At 40.4% G+C, this 20,431-nt stretch overlaps 1 protein-coding gene across 4 annotated transcripts in view; it reads left to right on the top strand.

The window, feature by feature from the left end:
* ITK (IL2 inducible T cell kinase) overlaps window positions 1-20,431 on the top strand; it is a 57,698-nt gene that overhangs the window by 23,855 nt on the left and 13,412 nt on the right. For 2 of the 4 annotated variants that reach the window (XM_039249474.1, XM_039249472.1), the window contains 6 exons: window positions 1,731-1,771; window positions 3,731-3,841; window positions 4,067-4,218; window positions 8,671-8,736; window positions 12,818-12,872; window positions 20,127-20,209. In XM_039249474.1, coding sequence (XP_039105405.1) covers window positions 1,731-1,771; window positions 3,731-3,841; window positions 4,067-4,218; window positions 8,671-8,736; window positions 12,818-12,872; window positions 20,127-20,209 — 508 coding nt within the window. The remainder of the gene's footprint in view (window positions 1-1,730; window positions 1,772-3,730; window positions 3,842-4,066; window positions 4,219-8,670; window positions 8,737-12,817; window positions 12,873-20,126; window positions 20,210-20,431) is intronic. The other 2 variants (XM_039249473.1, XM_039249475.1) reach the window with 2 other exon arrangements.

Genomic DNA, 20,431 nt, shown 5'->3' with positions numbered 1-20,431 from the left:
AGCCCCTTTTCAGGTCTGAAACTCTTTGAATCTGTGTTTCCGTTTATCCATCTTCACTGCGCATGTTGCAGCTGTCCCTCTTCAGGGTACATAGCACTCCCCTCCACTGAGTGGTAGACATACGACTGAGGTGTGAGGAACATCTGAATGACACACCAGGATGACAGCTGGAGAGGACCGGTCATGCTGAACTCCTTCCCACATGAACCAGGCCTAACTACTGTACAGTCACTCTGCTAGCGGTCCTGTATTTGTTTTGAAACAATGGGGTTGTGGAAAGCTCTTAGCACATTTGCGGGCACTTACTTAGCTCTCAATAAATGGTAATTGTGCCTCTTAGTCTTTCTTATTTGTGGACAAAAGAATCTGAAGCTGAAATATAGCAGCGTGTGTGTGTGTGTGTGTCTGGAAATCAGCAGAGGTGGTTGGGTAAAAATGGACCCTGCTATACCCCATTCATTTCTGCAACCAGAACTGGCCCTGAGGTCACTACATACCAACTTCACACAGAGGAAGAGGAAAGAAGGAAAGAGCAAAGCCAGAGGAAGAGATACCCTTGCAGAATGTTCAGGGCTGGACGGAGCCCAAGGCCACACAACTCACTGCCGGTGGAACTAGGGTTAGAACCTCAGTCCCCGGGTGCTCCGAGTTGAGTGCTGAACAGGAACAATGCTCCCTGTTATGCTTGTTTTCTTCTTCTCTGTTAATCACAAACCCAAGGCAATACCCCACCCTGTCCTTGCTTACAGAGTTAGCACAGGTGCTGGGTTCCCATGTCACTGTGTGGGTCTCCTCTTATCATAATCCTTAGAGGTACTGTCCAACTCGGGCAGTGATCAACTTCATGCAGTGAGTCAATCCCATGCAGAGATGAGGAGCTCACCGCCTACGTATGGAGCCTATTCCTGTCTTATCTCTAATTATTACATAATCCGTGAACTGAGCACAAGCCTCTGTGCTGCCTCCCATGCCACACATATTCCCAGTTATTCAACCTTGGTCTGTTGATTCTAGGCCTGACCTTTTCAGTGCCTCAAAGGAAAAATACTGAGACACAGAGAGGAAGAGATGAAAGGAAGGAGAGAAGAAAAGGGAGTTAAAGAAGAGAAGACAAAGGAGGAGAGAAGGCATAGAAGAGAGGTAAAGGGAGGAAGACATGGAGATACAAACATAGAGAGGGGTGCTGAGGGTGTGTTGTTTGGAGGAGGCAGCAAGAACACATGCTCAGAAGTGTTGATGTAACTAAAAGTAGATTTCAGCCCTCCCAAAATATAACTCAGTGACCCCTCACCTCACCCACCCTCTCCTCAAGCCCACGGCCTCCTCAGGAAGCCAGTGAGTCACTGTTACCCTGAGTCACCAATTCCCACTCCAGGGGTGAGCAGGTGGTAAGTGCGCTTATGGAGGTCTCCTGGCCCACAGGGAAGGACACAAGCCTAATGGCTCTGTAGTAACCTTTGGATTGGCTTTTCCTTGAAATATTAAATATGAACTTCTAGAAGTTTCTGGCATCTCCTAGAAAATGAAATGAGGAACCAAGAGGCTAAAAGAGATAAAACACAGGATCTATGAGGCCGATTTTCATTTCTCTGTGTCTTATCATCTCCTTCTGGCCTCTTCTGTTGTTCTCCTAAAGGCTGCTTTTCTCTGAAAAGCCCCCTGGGCTTTCACCTCCGGTTGGGCACATTCAGTTTCATGCTCATTTTCTTTTTCTGTTTTTCTCGTTTCAGCTTCAAAGAAGCCTCTTCCTCCTACTCCTGAAGACAACAGGGTGAGTGAGGATTCAAACTCTGGGCACGGTGGGCGCTCAGCCCTGCGACTGCCTGACTGCCATGTCCCCTTTGCGTTTCTCCCCACCCCCACCCCCAGATTTCTCATATCCTGGGCAAATGCAGCTGGTTGTAGTAATTCAGCCGAAATGAATACCCTAGGTTTCTTGGACATGTCTCATGGGTCAATTTATACAAAAGCACCGCTCAGTTACTAAATCCTCAGTTTACTTTATTCTCTCAACAAAAATTTATTGTATCAAGCTGTGCATCGAGTCCCCTGACCACTTAGGGGTACAATAACAGCTATCTATGTACAATGTGTATTTACTCCACACCTTAATTTTGATAACACTTTATATTTTTCTAGGTACTTCCATACTTTTACTATCTATTTCAAAGACGTGTGTGTGTGTGTGTGTGTGTGTGTGTGTACATATATATACACAGAAGTCCTCCTTTCCTCACTCTGCATTTTAGCCACTTCAGAGGGATATAGTTTTCTTCTCATTTTAAACCTGGAGAAATCAAGTCCAAGAGAGGTTTTTAGGCTTTTCCAACGCCATTCAGCAACTTAGTAGTTAAGCTACTAGGCAGCAGAGCTTCTGAGGTGGTGGGCTTTAACTCAAGTGGTGGTTCTCAAAGTGTGGTCCCTGGACCAGCATCATCAGTCTCACCTGAGAGCTTGTGAGAAATGCATTGTAAATTCTCAGGCCCCACCCCACACCCACTATATTTATAACTCTGGGAAAAAGACCCAGCAATATACGTTTTAATAAACCTCCAGGTAATTCCGGGAGAAACTGCAGTGGGAGAAACACTTATCTAATCTACTGACTTATAAGATTTAGGTGATGTCAAGCCAACTCTGGGAAGCCAACACTGGCTTGCAGATGGTTTCCCCCATAGTCGCACCTACAGGGTGGAGGTAGGATCTAGGCTCAGAGTATTATAACATTATTATTATAAGCAGGTTTCTTACCACATGAATGTCTAATAGAACATACAAAAGTTTTACAAGATATGGGATACTGCAGAGATTTTTGCATTCTTGGCCCTCTCTCATTAAACATTAGCAGTATACCTAAAACTTTGTGACACTCAAAACAACCCCAAAGATGTCCAAGCTGGCCCTTATAGAGAGGTACTGCTATGGTTTTGGAACCCTGCTCTGGACTTTCTTTTCATAGGGATTGATCAATTAGTTGGTCCCATAAGGGGATAAATACCATGTCATATCTCTCCTTTATCTTCAGGTGTCCTTTAGTTCAACTCTTTCCTCCATTAGCTGTTTGGGTGAAAGCCTCAGTCCCAATGACTCTTATCTGCAGTACTCCGATATACCACCTCATTAGCTCACGGATATCTAGACTTCACATCCTAACCTGGGCTCAGCTGGGGTGACATACTACATCACTATGACAAGCTCTTCTTTCTAAATCTCCAAGATTTTTATACCATCAAATGCTTCAATGTGAAAATAGAAACTTTGGCTTCCCAACGCCAAATCTCATTCTAGCCAGTAGTCTCAATCTCTTCCATGTTTACTGTCTCACAAAATCTACCAACCTGTACCAAATGTGCCCATCCTCAACTCTCACAACTGTTTGCTTTATAGTCTCTTCTTCAAATCTTCAATATATCATCTTTAAAAAGGTACTGAGAGGTAGAGACTTAGGCAAGAGAGCCCCTAAGAAGAAGAAGGGAGCCCATGTGCTATAGCAGAGAGAGCCTTAAGACTAATTCATGCGGTAAACTTGGTCATATCCGTCTCTTCACTTGGGCTTCAGTTTCTGCATTCTGAACAAAAGAATGGATTGAATGATCTCTCAGAGGCATTTCAGCTCTGATAGTCTATGATCCTATGGATCTGGACAAACCCACATATCAAATCAGAAAGGCATGGACTGAAGAACCGAGTGTTCACTGCATCACTTTCACCAAGAGTATGATGCTTCCAGCAGAGAGGCTGCAACGTGCAACCAGCAGACCTGCATGAAAATCATGCAGCTGCTTGGAGTTCACCGTGGTCAAAATTCACCACACAGAATGAAAAGGGCAATGAATTCCAGGTACTGAGTGTCTGTGTCATTTTCAGCACTACAATCCTAACTCCTAAAAGAAAGCCAACTAGAGAAGTCAGGTGGTTTCAGCGAATACCCAATGGATTATAGGAGCTGGTGTGTTGAACTGGCCTCGATGCAGGAGCGAGTTACCAGTTAAGGACTTATTGACGTGGTTCCACAGTTTATCTCCTTTCTGTGTCATCACTCAATTTTGTTTTCTCCCACCTCCAGCGATCGCTCCAGGAACCTGAAGAAACCCTAGTCATTGCCTTGTATGACTACCAAACTAATGATCCACAGGAACTCACGCTACAACGTAACGAGGAGTACTACCTGCTGGACAGCTCCGAGATTCACTGGTGGAGAGTGCAGGACAGGAATGGGTAAGGCATCTTTGTGGTTGCTGTCCCAGTGCTTGAGGTGAGGTGGGAATACAGAAAACCATGAGGCAATTTGTGCTGCCTCTGTCAACAGGCCCGCGGCACTGAGTTAGGAGAGGAAAGTAGAGGTAGAAGGAAGAGGAAGAAGTGGTTGAGGGAAGTTTTTCTACTTCTCAGAAGTGGCAGAGGCAGTCACTTGCTATGCTCCCTCATTAAGCATCCCCCCAGCCCCCAAACCCATCTAAAAACTCCCTGGGTTTTTTCACTGACATCCACAGAGTAGGAGATTGGCAGCTTGTTCCACACGGAAGCACTATTGTTTTTGAGTGTTCAGATGAGACGGAAGGTACATTCCATTGTGAAGTGTCTATTTTTGGTGAAAAGAAAAGGTGTGCAGAGATGGTACAGATTGGTGGTTATGTTAAGAGGTATCAGGAAGAAGATACTAAAGAGTTAGCTGCACTAACAGTCTCAACTAGCCATCTAAATGATTCATGGAGAAAGTTCACTTGTGCAAATACCAATTGCCCACTATGAGACTTTTGAAGGAAAAAAACTTGTGAGCCCTTCGCTGATCTGAATAACAACAAAATTGCTCTTTTAACCTTCAGAATGCTCTGGAATGTATATAACTTAGATACTAGTGCTTAGTTTTAAGGCATCAGATCCACACTGCTTTATAAAGACTTTAATTTTACCTTTTAATATATCAGAGGTATTTACCCAAGCCATGGAATATTTCCAGAATATGATTTCAATGATTGCACAAATCCAACACAAAAGTGTACCATCATTTAGGGAATTCTCTTGCTGGGAACTCAGATTGTTGCCAATATTTTGCAACTATTAACCATCCTGCAATGAGCATCCTTGTATATTAATATTAGGGGTTTATATATTTTTAAGTATGAGGTTATTACTGGTATAAGAATATAAAAAAAGAAAAAGGAAACACTCCATCACTGCAACATTTGGATAGACGAGATTGAGGTTTTATTTTTTTAAAATAACAGTAGAGAGAAATATAGTTGAAAAATAAGCCACCCTCCATTTGTCCCCAGATTAATTCCAAAAGTAATCACTATCAACAGTTTCTTGTGTATCCCAGACAAAAAAGTTATACATACACAAATGCATCCTTTTTTCATTTGCACTAAGGTGATTCATTCTGTTCTTCACCCTGCTGTTAACCTTCAGTAATTCATCTTGGAGATTGTTTCATTTCAACAGATAGAAATCTACCTTACTTTTAAATTAATTGCGTAGTTTTAGAAGGTATGATTGTATTATAAATACTTGAATTATCTGAGATGGTGGGATATCTAGTTTCCAGGTATTTGTTTTCTTTGTTTGTTATATTTTTTTAAGTTTATTTATTTTTGAGAGAGAGAGAGAAAGAAAGAGAGATAGAGAGCGAGAATCCCAAGCAGGCTATGCTGACAGGCTCCATGCTGACAGTGCAGAACCTGACATGGGGCTTGATCCCACCACTGTGAGATCATGCCCTTAGCTAAAATCAAGAGTTGGATGCTCAACCGACTGAGCCACCCAGGTGCCCATCTTTGTTTGTTATCTTAAACAAGGCCACTGTCAAAAACCTGTATTGCTCATGCTCATGTTTCTGGTCAATATTTTGAAAAAAAATTGAAAAAAAAAATATTTTTGAGAATATATTTCTCTTTTGAAAAAATATATAGCTCACATTTCTAACTATGGAACTGTTGAGTCAGAGTATGTCTCAATTTTGATAGATAATTCCCTCAAAAAGGTTGCCTAATTTACATTTCCCTCTGCCCACCAATAGAGTGTGGGAGTGTCAACACTGGGTATCACTAACCTTAAAAAAAAAAAAAAAAAAAAAGCTAATCTGATGAGTTAAAAAAAAAACACATGCACATAAGTACCTTTAGGGTTAAGGGTTTACTTTTTACATACACTAAAACTTGCTTTGTCAAAGTGCCTCCTCTTTGAGTATCTTTATTGATGCCACTGCAGAGGGAGTGAGGAAGGGGTGTCAAATATGGTTAGCTCAAGCACTGTGATGTGCCCTGGGAGACAGTGTTGCTTGCTAGCTGGGAAGAGACCCCAAAACATTTAAGGTGGAACCTCCCTCTCTAGCTAACTCGTGGAGGCAAGTGAGGTCGGTCACATCACCTTCTCTTTGCCTAGTATAAGGAGGCTCATATCAGAAACAGGTTTAAGATAGTTCAGTTCTACAGACATTAGAGGACTTTACTCAGAAATTCACCACTTCGATCAACTGACATTTATTTTAGCACACCTGATGTGCCAGGAAATTTCTTCTCCTAGGTTTCATTTCCCCAAATGACAGCTTACACTTTGTTCAGTGGCCTTTGGAAATGTTCAGCTCTGTACTTCAAAGGCCATTAAAGAGGACCCCCTAGAGTCTAACTGGTGTTTTGAGAATTTCCCCAGTGTGCTTTGTAATAGTGCAGTATAGTGCAAAGTACACAAGATTGGGAGACAGAAAACTTGGACCTTAGTATCAGTGGCTCTTGTATGTCTTTGGAAAAGTCACTTAACCTCTGTGGATCCATTTCCTTATCTATAAAATGCAGATGATGATATCAGCTCTGCTGATCTCACATTGTTGAGGAAATCAATGAGATGATAAAAGTGAAAAGTGCTTTGTAAATTCTACATACACATCCAAATGGAGAGAATTACCATTTGTGATTATGATATTATTACATAGTAGTATGTGGCTGGCATATCAGAACACATTTATTCTATTTCAAAGCAAAAATGGTATTTGACCTATTCATATAATTGTAAACATATGGTGTGGCAAAACCAGACATAATTAAGAGGGATAGCAAATTTTAGAATAACTTGACTTCCATCAGTTGGCACAGACTGTCTTGAGCACCATATTAAGGATACTTCTGAAGCTGGATGTTTAATTCTCCAAAGGACGTATGTCACGATTGACTAGCAGTGTCAGACATGGGCAAAAGATATGAGATAATCATCCCATATTTGACATCCCTGTTCTTGATATCTTCACTCCTTAAAACAGTTCTATGAAATAGATTACACATTCCCTAGTAACCATAATCACTAAATTGATAAATGGCTTTATTATATAAAAATTAAAACACTTTATGAAATAAAGAGAAAGAAACTCTTAGGCATCTTTTTATAGATTGGTAGAATCTAAAGGAATTTCGTGTGCAATCTAAGTCCCTCATTTTACAGATAGGGAGCCAGAGGCCCAGAGACTAGAAGAAACATTGTTTTCACCTTGTAGCATTAAATGCAATAATATGTGTGAAATTATTTTGAAAATACAAAGTTATGCACAAATGTATTTTCATGTGCTGATTGGTCTCTTTATCCATGTCTTTGTTTATGCACAAATATGTAGTTCTGCTCAAAGGAAAGTCCCACCTCCAAATCCAGGGTGACTTTATTCTTTTTTCTCATGTTTTACCATTTATATCTGAAGGAGGTGAATTAATAAAAAATATTAGGGAGACCTTGAATTAAAAGCTTATAATGCTGACTGGCATTTGGGACCTGTGGTTGGAAAGTGATTTTTTATATTTTAATTATTTTGGTTTCCTGACTATAAAATTGTAGCACTAAAGTGGAAAAAATACTGATTATCACACCCCCCAAAAAATGTTTCCTTAGAGAAAATAGAGACCTTTTTCCATCAGAGGAAATTTCACAATGAGGAGAGCAACAAACAGAGCTTTTTAAGTAAAATAGCCACTTTTTTAATTTATTATGGTTCAGGGGTGCCTGGGTAGCTCAGTCAGTGAATCGTCTGACTTCAGCTCAGGTCATGATTTTACAGTTTGTGACTTTGAACCTTTCCCCTCCCCCACCCCCGCAAGTCAGGCTCTGTGCTGACAGCTCAGAGCCTGGAGCCTGCCTCAGATTCTGTGTCTCCCTCTCTTTCTGCCCCTCCACTGCTCGCATGCTCTCTCTTTTTCTCCTTCAAAAATAAACATAAAAAATTTTTTATTTATTATGATTCAGATTTTAGCGGTAAAATCTATTGCCTTTAACAGATAGCAAATTGTTGTTATTTTTAGACACTCTTTTATTCTAAAACTTTAAATTGTCTTATGAGTGTCAAATAATGCAAGAGTCCCCATCTTTGGGGCGCCTGGGTGGCTCTGTCAGTTAAGTGTCCAACTTCAGCTCAGGTCATGATCTCATAGTTTGTGGGTTTGAGCCCTGCATCAGACTGTTCTGACCGCTCAGAGCCTGGAGCCTGCTTCAGATTCTGTGTGTCTTTCTCTCTCTGCCCTTCCCTCTCTCACACTCTGTCTCTGTCTCTCAAAAAAACGAATAAATGTTAAAAAAAATTTAAAAAAAGAATCCCCCATCTTTAAATGACTTTTAATGGATTCAATAACCTATAAAATGGAGATGTGAATATTAGTCCCATAATAGTCTAAACACTAATTTCCCTCTTAACAGGCATGAAGGATATGTACCAAGCAGTTATCTGGTGGAAAAGTCTCCAAATAGCCTGGAAACCTATGAGTAAGATATTTTATTTGTTTTCTAAAAACATGGTACTGACGTCCTCCTTAGACTAGGGGTAAATTATTGGTTGATTGTAAGAGCACCAGGATTTTCTTCCTTCATGTATTTTGATCCCTAAATAAACAGTAGAGGAACACTCTAAATAGGAGAAGGGACAGATATATGGACTCACCTCCCCTTTTATCAAAGAGATGATTCTAAGATACCTATGAAAATTGTGGTGAAACGAAAAGATTCTTCCAGGAATCTCAGTCTTACTTAAGGAGAAAAAACAAACAAACAAAGAACTATGAACACTGGATCAAATACAAACTCACTTAAAACATGCTCTAAGGCAATACTTCCAATACCAAAATAACAGACAAACAGGTATTAAACATCTGCTAAGCTTGTATTGTTTATTTCAAGCTGTCATTTATAGAAGAGTTCACATGGATATAATTTTAATGGAGCTACTCAATGTTTAATAAACCCAATTATAGTGGACAGTCTTCTCACCATGTATGTATATTCCTTTGCTCCACTGCTGAAAGTCCCAAAAGCAATAGCACCACAGCAACATTGTGTTCACAGATCTTCCTTTCTAAATAACACTTCCCGCGAAAATGGAGTTCTTGGAGAAATGGCTTGGGATTCAGAGTTGATGCAGGGAAAGAACAAGATGAACTTGGAACATCTTGCACCCAAAAGTAAAGAATTACTGCTCCCCCCCACGTATTTTAACCATGTGGATGTGTCAGCTGGGCACAGAAATCAGCTTAAAATTGTTCCTTCTGGACAAATCTGAGACAATTTGAGTATCAAAATAAATAATGACAGTAATAAGTTACAATCCACTGAATAAAATAAGAATTGATAACAGATAGTTTGATAGGTAAATAAATAAATAATTAGAATGCCAGCTAATGAATGCTCAAGGAATGAACACATTTAAAAATCACCATTTGTAACTCAGAGTGTCAACTAATTCAGACAAGAATCATCAATAAATGTCACAACGAGGGAGGTGAAAGTTTGATATTTACATAGTTTCAAAGTATGTTCTCACAAATCACTTATTAGCAATAAAGTGGAAATATCTGTAGACCCTCATTATAAACAAGTGATCAAAGTTCACATCAATAACAGGGCAAACAGACATCACATGTCTCTTGATGTGATGTACTGAGAAGGACACAACATCACTTCTGTGATATTCTTGCCCAAACATGCCTAAATTGAATTTCATCATGAAGAAATAAAAGACAACTCCAAATTGTGAGATATTCTACGATATAACTGGCCTGAGCTCTTCAAAAATGTTAGTATCATAAAAGCCACAAAAGGCTGAGAAATTGGTCCATATTGAAGGAGCCTAAGGAGATGAGTACTGACTAATGCACAAGTAATCCTGGATTGGATCTTGAGTCATTAAAAAAAAAAAAAAAGGGACAAAACACATTATTGGGACCTCCAGCGAAATTTGAACAAAGTCTGAAATTAGGTAATAGTAGTGTACCAATGTTAAATTTCCTGATTTAGGTAATTGTACTATGTTCATATAAGTGTATATTCTATGTCTTAGAAATATATACTGAAGTCCTTGTAAAAGTTTATTCTCAAATGGCTCAGAAAAAAACTATATATCTATTCAGAGGGAATGGTAAAGCAAATACGGAAGATGTCAATATTAGTTCATCTGGGTTAAGTGTATATGGGAGTTCTTTTATTGTATTTTTATAGCTTCTCTATACATTTGAAATTATTTAAAAATTAAAATTGTTGACGTTCTCACCAAATGTATGGTACCAAGGTTGAAGAATATTAGCTAATGAAGACTTCTATTAACTCATTTGGGCTCTTATTAGTTCAAATGTGGTCAAGTTACGTATTGCTGAAATTCTAATAGACTTGGCAGAGAAGAGCGATCATTTTCTGAAGAGTCAACCTGCGACTGGGTTTGATCAAGTACATGTTAGTAGCCCCTCTCTCAGCTAACAGAAGAGTCATCAGTTCCAAGAACACTTGAGCTGCAATGAAACATGTATGAAATATGCCAAAATAAAGTTCTTTCATTTTTTTATAGTCAATGTCTTTAGGACAAAATAGGTATTTATTTCAAATGATCACTGGACTGGGATGTTCTGTTTGATTTTTGCTTTTAATCAGAATCTCATTCTTTATGATAGAGGGGACAAATTCAAAATTCCACCAGAGTATAAAGCAATAGGGAATGGTGGAACCTGGCGGAAATAAAAAGATGTATTCCTTCTCCTGAAGGTATTTTAAGTCATAAAATAAAAACCAACTACCCATACAAACAAAACAGTCTTTGAGTCCTACTTATTCTACATATTGTCAGTTTGTATTTTTCAGATTGCAGCTAGGGAATAAAATGACTCACAGACATCCAGTCATTTAGAAGCATATATCTATGTATATTTAAAATACCAAGTATGGTAATGTTTTATCCTATGGTATTTAAGATACCCAGTATGATGTTTTATCCTTGCACTTAACATTGTCTACTTATAGGGGGTATCTGCATAAGAACTCAGAAATGCACCATCTGGGAACATAATCATAGGTTGTTAAATCTATGGATTGGCTTTATTTAGGTCCCCTGCCCTGATTGGAGGGCATGACCTCTGGCAAGTTTCCTCACCAGGCTGGATCTCATATCTCTTTCCCTTAAAATAAAGGGTCAGACAAGATGAAGGAGGCACTCTTGCTGGCATTCCCTCCCTGTTCCTGAACTCAGGGTAGACATCCCTCTTCGATAGTGACACACTTACCTACCGAGCTCAGGCACACATCTTCAGGCAGCTAGGATGAACTGATCAGAGCTTGCCCATGAGCTGAAGCGTATTAGCCATCCCTCAAATACGTAAGTTACAAGAGCCCACTGACATATAAAATACCATTCTGTTGTATGATATTCAAAAGCTCGGGTGGAGGTGCCTGGGTATCTCAGTGGGTGAAGCATCCCACTCTTCATTTCGGCTCAGGTCAGGATCTCACAGTCATGAGATGAAACCCCATGTCATGGGCATGGACTCTGCTTGAGATTCTCTTTCTCTCTCTTCCTCTGCCCCTCCCCCATTTGCTCACATGCAGATGTGCACGCACGCTCTCTCCCACTCACTGTATTAAAAAAAAGCTCAGATGGATCCATTAATTCCCTTATTCTGGCTACGTTCTATGTTTTAAGTTTTTTAAAATGTGTATTTATTTTTGAGAGAAAGAGTGGAGGGGGAGGGGAGAGAGAGGAAGATAGAGAATCCCAAGCTGATAACACAGAGCCCAATGTAGGGCTAGATCTCACAAATGGTGAAGTCATGACCTGAGCCGAAATCACTGACTCAGCCACCCAGGTGCCCCTGTGGCTACTTTCTAATAGACAACAAGTTTGATGAATGGTGTTCTTTCCCACCTGAAAGTTCTCTCCTCTGGGGTTTATACCATTCAAAATTAATTCTTAATGGATGATCATTCATCTTATCTAATAAATGGCCAGAGGGGCCAGGATGTGGCTCAAATATTAACAGAAAAATTCAAAAATTTCGTCCCTAAAAATCATTCATATTCTTTTTATCACTTTTCAGTCTTTTTTACCAGACCCCAAAATTATAAAAATAATGTATTTACTTTGCAGAAGATCTTGAAAACCAGGCTAAAAGAAACTACTACAATTATTTTACAAGGCTAAACTTGCAAATTTGTACTCAATTCTTATAGTTGCCCTAGCATCATCCTACTTATGACCACTCACTGATGAAATGGAGAAGATAAAGTTTTTCTAAAACTCTCTTATGGAAAATTTCCAACATGCATAAAAATAGAATAATATAATGAACCTCCATGTACCCAAAACCCAGCTTCAAAAATTATCAATATTTTACCAATTCTAATTCATTTGTTCCCTTCCAGTTAAACATTTCATTACCGGAAATGGTGCATACCTTTGTTTTGTTTTTAAGTTTGAAAGCACTAGTACACAGGAAATGGCTAAATCATTTTCTAGCATTAATTATCTTTTACAAGTAACTAATAAAAAATTTTTAAGTGACATTGACATATGACTTTTTCCTGCTTTCAGGTGGTACAATAAGAGTATCAGCCGAGACAAAGCTGAAAAACTTCTTTTGGACACAGTAAGTCTCCTTGACCTGCCTTTGACTTAGAATAAAATGAATTGTGCTTCTTATTCCCCAGCCATACTATGGTTTATGCCAGTGTAGTAAGTTGGCACTTTAACAGTGATTTTCATATCCAGTGAAAATATTCTGGAGATTTATAGAAACTAACATACAACAGAATAAGAAACCCACGGAGGGTCCAACATCTTGGTATTGGCATGCAACTGTCATGACAGATATAGTTGTCTTTCCATTTGTGATGGTTGACCCTGGGGAGTTTTCCTTGCCGGCTTCTCTGGCTAGGTCATGAGTGGCAGTGACTTAGATGCTACCTGGTTGGGCTGTGGGTCCAGAAGAAATACATCACTTGATTTAATTTATTTTTTATGCAGCAGTTCTCAAGAGACATGCAGTGTGAGTATCAGGACTGATCTTGCCTAGGGATGTCAGAATCAAGGGAGAGAGAAATGAGAAGAGAGAAAGCATGGTGTGGTGGGAAAAGAGCACAGGTCCTAATCTCTGCTCGGTCACCAACACCGTGTGTGAGTTTGGGGAATTTTTTTCCTCCTGGGTCTCAGTTTCTCAATGAGTACAAGATGAGAGTTGGACTAAATCAGCAATGACAGTTATCATATTCATACTGTCGCCCTTTGCTTCTGATCTTGTGTGACACAATTGATCACAGTCCATGGCTTTAAGATCCTTCTCAACATGGTGCTCCAGGCAGCTGCCATCAGCTGATTGGCCCTCAAGGTGAACCCTTTCTTCCTGGACCAGGAGGTCATTTGTTACTCTATGCCAGTGCCTCTCTATGCCATCTGTGTGGATGGATCACTTTTTGTGGTTGGTTTTCAATTTCCAACTTGTCATAGACTTATCCTTTGTAAAATAAATAAAAATGAACTACTAGAAAAAAATAAAGAAGCAAGGACACAAAAAAAAGCAAGTTCAATTTTTTATTAGTCTTAGATTCATTAGACCTAAAATTAGTCTAAGTGCTATAAACAATTTCTAAATGCTTACTCTCAATTTCCCCTGCTGCCTGGTGGTGGACCAGCGACGATTTGCCAACTGGAACCCAACCGCAGACCACACTTTGGGTAGAACTTAAAACTGCACATTTAGAGCTTTTTTCAGAGAAACCAAATGTATGGAAGTATTGAGAAAAAGTCTTCCACAGAGCAATCAATTAATTTACCAGCATGTATGCCTAAAGCAGTGGTTCTAGGCCCGTCTGCATATTAGAATCACATGGGAACCATTTTTTAAAAATATCAATGTCCAAGCCCTACAGCAGATTAATTAAATCAGAATATCTAGTTGTTAAGACCTAGGCTTTAATAATTCAGAGAAAAATCATTCCAGATGAGTTTAATATTCAGACATTAACGACCCCGTGCCCAACGCTAGCCTTCCTGGTGAGACCAGTAAACTGTAGGTATGAGTTTTTGGAAATGTTAGTCTCCCTGTGCCAAAATGTCAACCCTAACTCTGCCATTTCACCATATTTTGTAGCTTGTATTTGAAGGTTTTCCTCTCTGTAAAAATTTTAAATTAAACTGAAAATCTCTCCTGCACAGGATGAAGGTGGGGTGACTAACTCATCTCGGTTGGTCCTGGGACTGTCCCAGTTTTAAAACGGAGAGTTCAGTGCCCAGAAATCCCTGACTCCCCTCAGTCCTGGGCAAACTGGGACAGCTGGTCACCCAAACTGGTAGCCACTGTTTGCATAGTTAGGTATGAGACTTAGAGAAGGAGACCTGCGAAGATGCCAGGAAGGAGATGAAAGTCTGTGATGGGAAGGTGGAGGGTTAATGAATATTGTCAAAGATTAATTTCAAGGCATGCAGTTAATTATTGGCACACAATTTACTTTTGTAGAAAGTGAAACTGGTGACAGATTGATTCATTCTATCAAAGGCAAAAATAGAATTTCTCTAAGAGGAAAAGGGGAGGGGAGAAGGAAAAACCCATAGTCATACTGGGGAGCAGTGAACTTCATCTTCTTGGGGTAAGTTGCCGATTAGCAAGCAGTTATCAAAGAGGGCAAGGTGAGAAGTTCTGCCCTTGGGCAGCTTGTTCACATCAAAGAGCAAGTTCAGTTGTTTACAGATTTCCCCAAAGACTCTGTGTGTTTACCAGTGAAGGACGCATAACAGACAGCCTGCGCTATGTCAGCTGTCTCTGTTAGCAGCCATCTCAGCTTTGGGCGTGTGTGCACCATTTCCTTTGTTAGGAATATATCTGGCTATAAACTCAAGGACCTTACCATTTTGCTGAGCACAAGACAAAGACAAAGCACTTAGCGGTGTTTGAGACAGGACCTTTGACCTCAATAAGCGTTAGACTCTACTGAAAAAGAAGACAAACTGAAGAGTCAGAGGACAATCCAAGATAAACTCTGAGCATGAGGCAGGCTTTCAGTGGCCTCAGAGTTCAGAGAAGATTCTAAAGAGTCAGATCTCATGGGGGGAAGAGGAATTGATCTGAGTCATTACTGGACCCTGGTTTCTCCTTGGTTCCACATCAACTCGCCACTTAATCATTTCCTGTGGTCCCCAGTAGACCACGTATTAGAATCACTGAAAGCCTTAAAAATCCAGAATCCCAGGCCCCAACCCAGACCTACAGAATCAGAATCTCCAGTTAGTTCCTGGGACTCTGTGTTTTTTTCAAACGAAACTAACGATGCGTATGCAGCGGCTCAGCTCTGACTTCACCCGGCCTATGTTATTGGACAACATAGTGAAATCTGACCGATAAGAATTAATTGAAAGGGTTGCAAAATTAATTACAAATCTGAATTATACAGAGTTTAAGCAAGTGTAGTTTTCTTATTTTCAATCACATATTGGTTAATGAAGTGTTACCCATGAAGCACTTGAAATAGCCCACATTTACTGACAAGCTGAAGAGGTTTCCTGTTCTATAGCAGTTCCTTATAGACACTTAAATACATTTTGCTTTCTGGGGCAGTTGAGACATTCCTCCGTGCTAATATTCTGAGCTACTTTACCAAATCCTCTTTGTGCCTTCTTAGGTAATATAAGGGCAAACATCAGGGGGTCCCTGTATTGTCGGCTGCTTGAAACAATAGCAGAATTGTTTCCTAGATGTGTTTAGTATCTCTTTTATCTAACAAGTATAGGACCCTTAAGAGATGGATTGAGAGATTTTTATCAACTAGAGCTCCTGATGTACTGCTCCATCCACGGTTCTCCACTAGAATAGAAAGGCTTTATCTTGTTCCTGCTGCACCTAGAAACCCAAACTGCATTTGTGACAAAGTAGTTACTCAATAAATACTTGTTGAATATATAAATACATTAAATGCTCAGTAAATGTTTTTAACAACTATGCTTAAAGAGAAACTGGGTGATCAAGAGCATCATTGGGGGATCTTTATAAAAATATGGATTCCAAACTCCTGGCCTCACCAATCAGAACCCTGGAGGCGGCACCCAGGTGATTCTGAAAGTTACCCAAGCTTAGGAAATACAGAAAAGCGTCTCCTGCCGTGTCCTATCCATTCATCAGGTAACTCCTCCTCCAAGAAGCCTCTCATGCTTTCCATCTCCCTGGCCGTGGAATATGGTTGCCTGGCCTTTCTGGTGCAATGTCATTACTTTTCCAGTGGCACTGTTCTCACTTTGCCTTGAGCCTTAGCAGTTTGTCTTCTGTCTTAACCCATTTAGGTAGAGGGTAAATTCCTTGCAAGCGGGGACTCCATACCTTACAGTATCGCACACATATCTCAGAGGAAGGCAGACATTGGAATTAATACCTCCAATGGACAGAATACCGTAGCGTGTGACAACAATGGCTAATGATAGCGCTAATAGTCATTGTTCTACAGTTAATAAGGGAATATATGAGTTAAGTTCTATTGTCTCGTCCTCATAATTCCCATACACATATTTCACCACCTCCATGGCTTCCTCCCACCCCCCGATTGTTGCCTCTTTGCTTTTCTAGATAAATTAGTAAAAGGTAAATTGAGACCTTAAAAATGTCCCAAGGGAACGCAGGCCACCCTCCTGGCTACACTGTACAAGTCAGTGCCTCCTTTGCATGATGGTGATATGAACAAAGACCCTTTAAACTCCAGTGTTCTTGGTGGTTGTGACTTCCTCCAAGCCCTTTGCAGGAAGTAAGTGGTAAGGCACATGCTGGATGCCTCGTTTTCCTCAGAACTCTAGACTGCCTCAGCCCCAGACGAGAGTTTCCTGTCGACCTCACTGAATGCCACCTAGAGCGAGTATGACAGGGGAGAGCTCTGAGCCTCCCCTGCTCAGCTGAGCTGCCTGCAAACCTTACCTCCCCTTTTTCTCACATCTGTGAATTACTCTTGTTCACAGTTGGTCCCCACTCTGATTACAGTTTTATTTCTTTAAAAAAAAAGAAAACAGTGGCTTTTCTGGAAGAAAAAAAACAATAACAAAACATTACTAATTAAATGGAAGAGATGTTCACATTTCCCTCCTCACAGACATTTGATAAACGTCTGAGGGTTTTTTCAGTCTGTTTCTTCCCCTTTTAGAATAAGATATGCAGATAAAATCTTCCTCTGCTGAAGTTTTGTTCCTTCCTGCCTTGAGTTTAACCCATCACATTCCAATGAGGCAAGAGCAAAAGCTTCAGTATTTGGTAAAGGGGGCAATCTCTGAAGATAAACTATGCTACATGCAATGCATGGATGAATACCACAAAAGTGATACTGAGCAAAAGAGGCGAGACACAGATGCACCGTTCATGGTAGCCAAGAGGTGGACACAGCCCAAATGTTCAGCCGTTGATGAATGGGTAAACAAAACGTGATACATCTCTGTGATGGAATGTTATTCAGCCATGAAAAAGAATGGAGGACCAATATATGCTACAACTTGAATAAATCTTGGAAAACAATATGCTAAGTGTAAGAAGCCAGGCACAAAAGACCACATATTATATTATTTCATTTATGTGAAGTTCCTAGAGCAGGCAAATTTATTGAAATAGAAGCATATTAGTGTGGCCAGAGTGCAAATAAAACAGAGGTATATTTTTGAGAGTCATTAAAATGTTCTAAAATTGGATTGTAGTGATGGGGGCACAACTCTGTAAATTTACTAAATATCGTTGGATTGTACACATGGAATGGGAGAATGTCATGGTATGTAAATTATGCCTCAAAAGTTATTTTTATTTATTTATAAAAGCTATTTTATTTATTTGAATTTTTTGAATTTATTAATTTTTTTAAAAAATTTAATGATTATTTATTTTTGAGACAGAGAGAGACAGAGTGCAAGCAGGGGAGGGGCAGAGAGAGAGGGAGACACAGAATCTTAAACAGACTCCAGGCTCTGAGCTATCAGCCCAGAGCCTTACACGGGGCTTGGACCCACAAACTGTGAGATCATGACCTGAGCCGAAGTCAGATGCTCAACTGACTGAGCCACCCAGGTGCTATTTTATTTTATTTTATTTTATTTTGCTTTGTTTTGTTTTGTTTTATTTTTTATTTTAGAGAGAGAGTGGGAGAGAGGGGCTGAAGGAGAGAGAGAGAGAATCTTAAGCAGGCTCCATACTCAGTTTTAACACTATTTTAAGATAGAGACTACTCATCAGGATATTATAAATAAGAGCTACATGTCCAATTAAATCAGTGGATCCCAAAGCTGCAAGTCTGTAAGAATCACATGGAAGGGGCCTTCGGGTGGCTCAGTCATGTAAATGTCTGACTCTTTTTAGCTCAGGTCATGATCTCACGGTTCATAGGATCTAGCCCTGCGTCATGCTCTGTGCTGACAGTGTGGAGCCTGCCTGGGATTCTCTCGCTCCCTCTCTCTGCCCTTCCCACACTCCTGAAAATTAAATACATAAGCTTTTTTTTTTGTTTTTTAAAGAATCACATGGGAATCTTCTAAAAAGTTCAGGGACCAGGATACCAGTCCTGGAGATTCTAAGTTCACACGTATGAGCTGAAATACAGTTAGGTGTTTGTTGTTTTGTTTTGTCTTGTTCTCTGCTTCAGATTCTTCAGGTGATTGTGATAGTCAACAAAGTTTGGGACACAAGAGTATAAAGGAGTGAGGCCAGATCAGTAGTTCTCAACCGGGGTGATTTTGTCTCCCAGGGAACACTTGGCAGGGCCTGACATCCAGCTGATAGAGGCCAGGGATGCTGCTAAACATCCTATAATGCTGAGACTCTAGGGTTCAAATGATGAGCATGGCCATCTGTGTGTACTGTTCTCGTGGTGTGTAGACAATCCACTTTGGGGATCGGGGGACGGAGGAGCTTGCACTGTTCTAAATTGTACATACTGTGCTCCATATGCTACCAGTATATGTGGCTCGCACATGAGGCTCGTGTGTTTCTCTGACCTTCATTTGTGGCCCTCCTTATATTGAAGTTAAGTAAATTATGGTAATAGGTTTTTAAATATTGCCAGCACAAATTTACAGCTGGGCAGGAGCAGAGCATTAGACATGAAGTATCAAAACCGAGTTCAGATTGTGAAGTTTCCACCAGGAATGAATAAATTGGCATAGCCATTTGCTTGTGCTTAATTCATTAGCACTAGCAAAACTGTCAAGGGGGGTGAAGAGTACATTCTTGGGGCCTTCCCTTCTCTCCACTTCCCTCGTGCAACCAGGAACTTCATGCTTTTTTCTCCTTTAGCCCTGCAGCAAAATCAGCACTCTAGAAAGGGCCTTGTAAATACACTCCCATTAAGAAACTGACAAACCTTCCAGGTCAGAAAGTTTGTGCCCTTGGAGGGGAACGGAGAAGTGGCTTCTAACATTTGCTGCACAGAGGTAGAATGGAGCAGTAGAATGAGCATGGGCTTTGCTCACATGCCACGTGCAAAGTTCAAATCCCAGGTCCACCACTTACTACTTGTGGATGGTGAGAAAGTCACTTAAGCTCTGTGACACTCAGTGTTCTCATCAGTAAACTGAGGGTATACCATCTAGATTGCAATGTTGTGGTGAGGATTGGACAATACCTGTAATGAGCCTGGTACATGGTGAGCTCCAAAAGAGCAGACTTGCATTATCTGTCTTCATGCAAAACTTATGTCACCACCGGAAGTCTCTGATCCATGATGGGACCTCAAGAAATACCTGTTGAATGAGCAAGTGAAATGGTAGCCATTATTGCTGAAATTCTGCTCTGTGCAAATCTGGCCTATAGTATTTTCTCCTTTCGCAGATACGAAAGTGGAGCTGGATACCTGAGCCTGGTTCCTGGGATCACTAACCTTCTGTATTTTCTAACCAGGGGAAAGAAGGAGCCTTCATGGTACGAGATTCCAGGACTCCAGGGACATATACCGTGTCTGTTTTCACCAAAGGAATTGTAAGGTATGGTGCTAACTCATCTCAGCGAAGTGGGGAGAAATAGTCCTGAGGTGGGTGAGCAACAGGCCACACACAGCAATGTCAGACAGGGCAAGAGGTAGAGGGGTCGCTAGAAATGGTGTGCTTTTGCTGATCCCTGAGAAAACCAAGTCCAGGGAGATTAAAAACATCACCAACATCATTTTTCTGGAAAGTGACAGCGCTGAATCCAGATGCCACTTTCTC

This window comes from Hyaena hyaena, unplaced genomic scaffold (assembly GCF_003009895.1).
Source record: "Hyaena hyaena isolate Hyena2069 unplaced genomic scaffold, ASM300989v1 scaffold_336, whole genome shotgun sequence".
NCBI lineage: Eukaryota > Metazoa > Chordata > Mammalia > Carnivora > Hyaenidae > Hyaena > Hyaena hyaena.
This window is presented reverse-complemented; position numbering and strand designations above follow the sequence as displayed.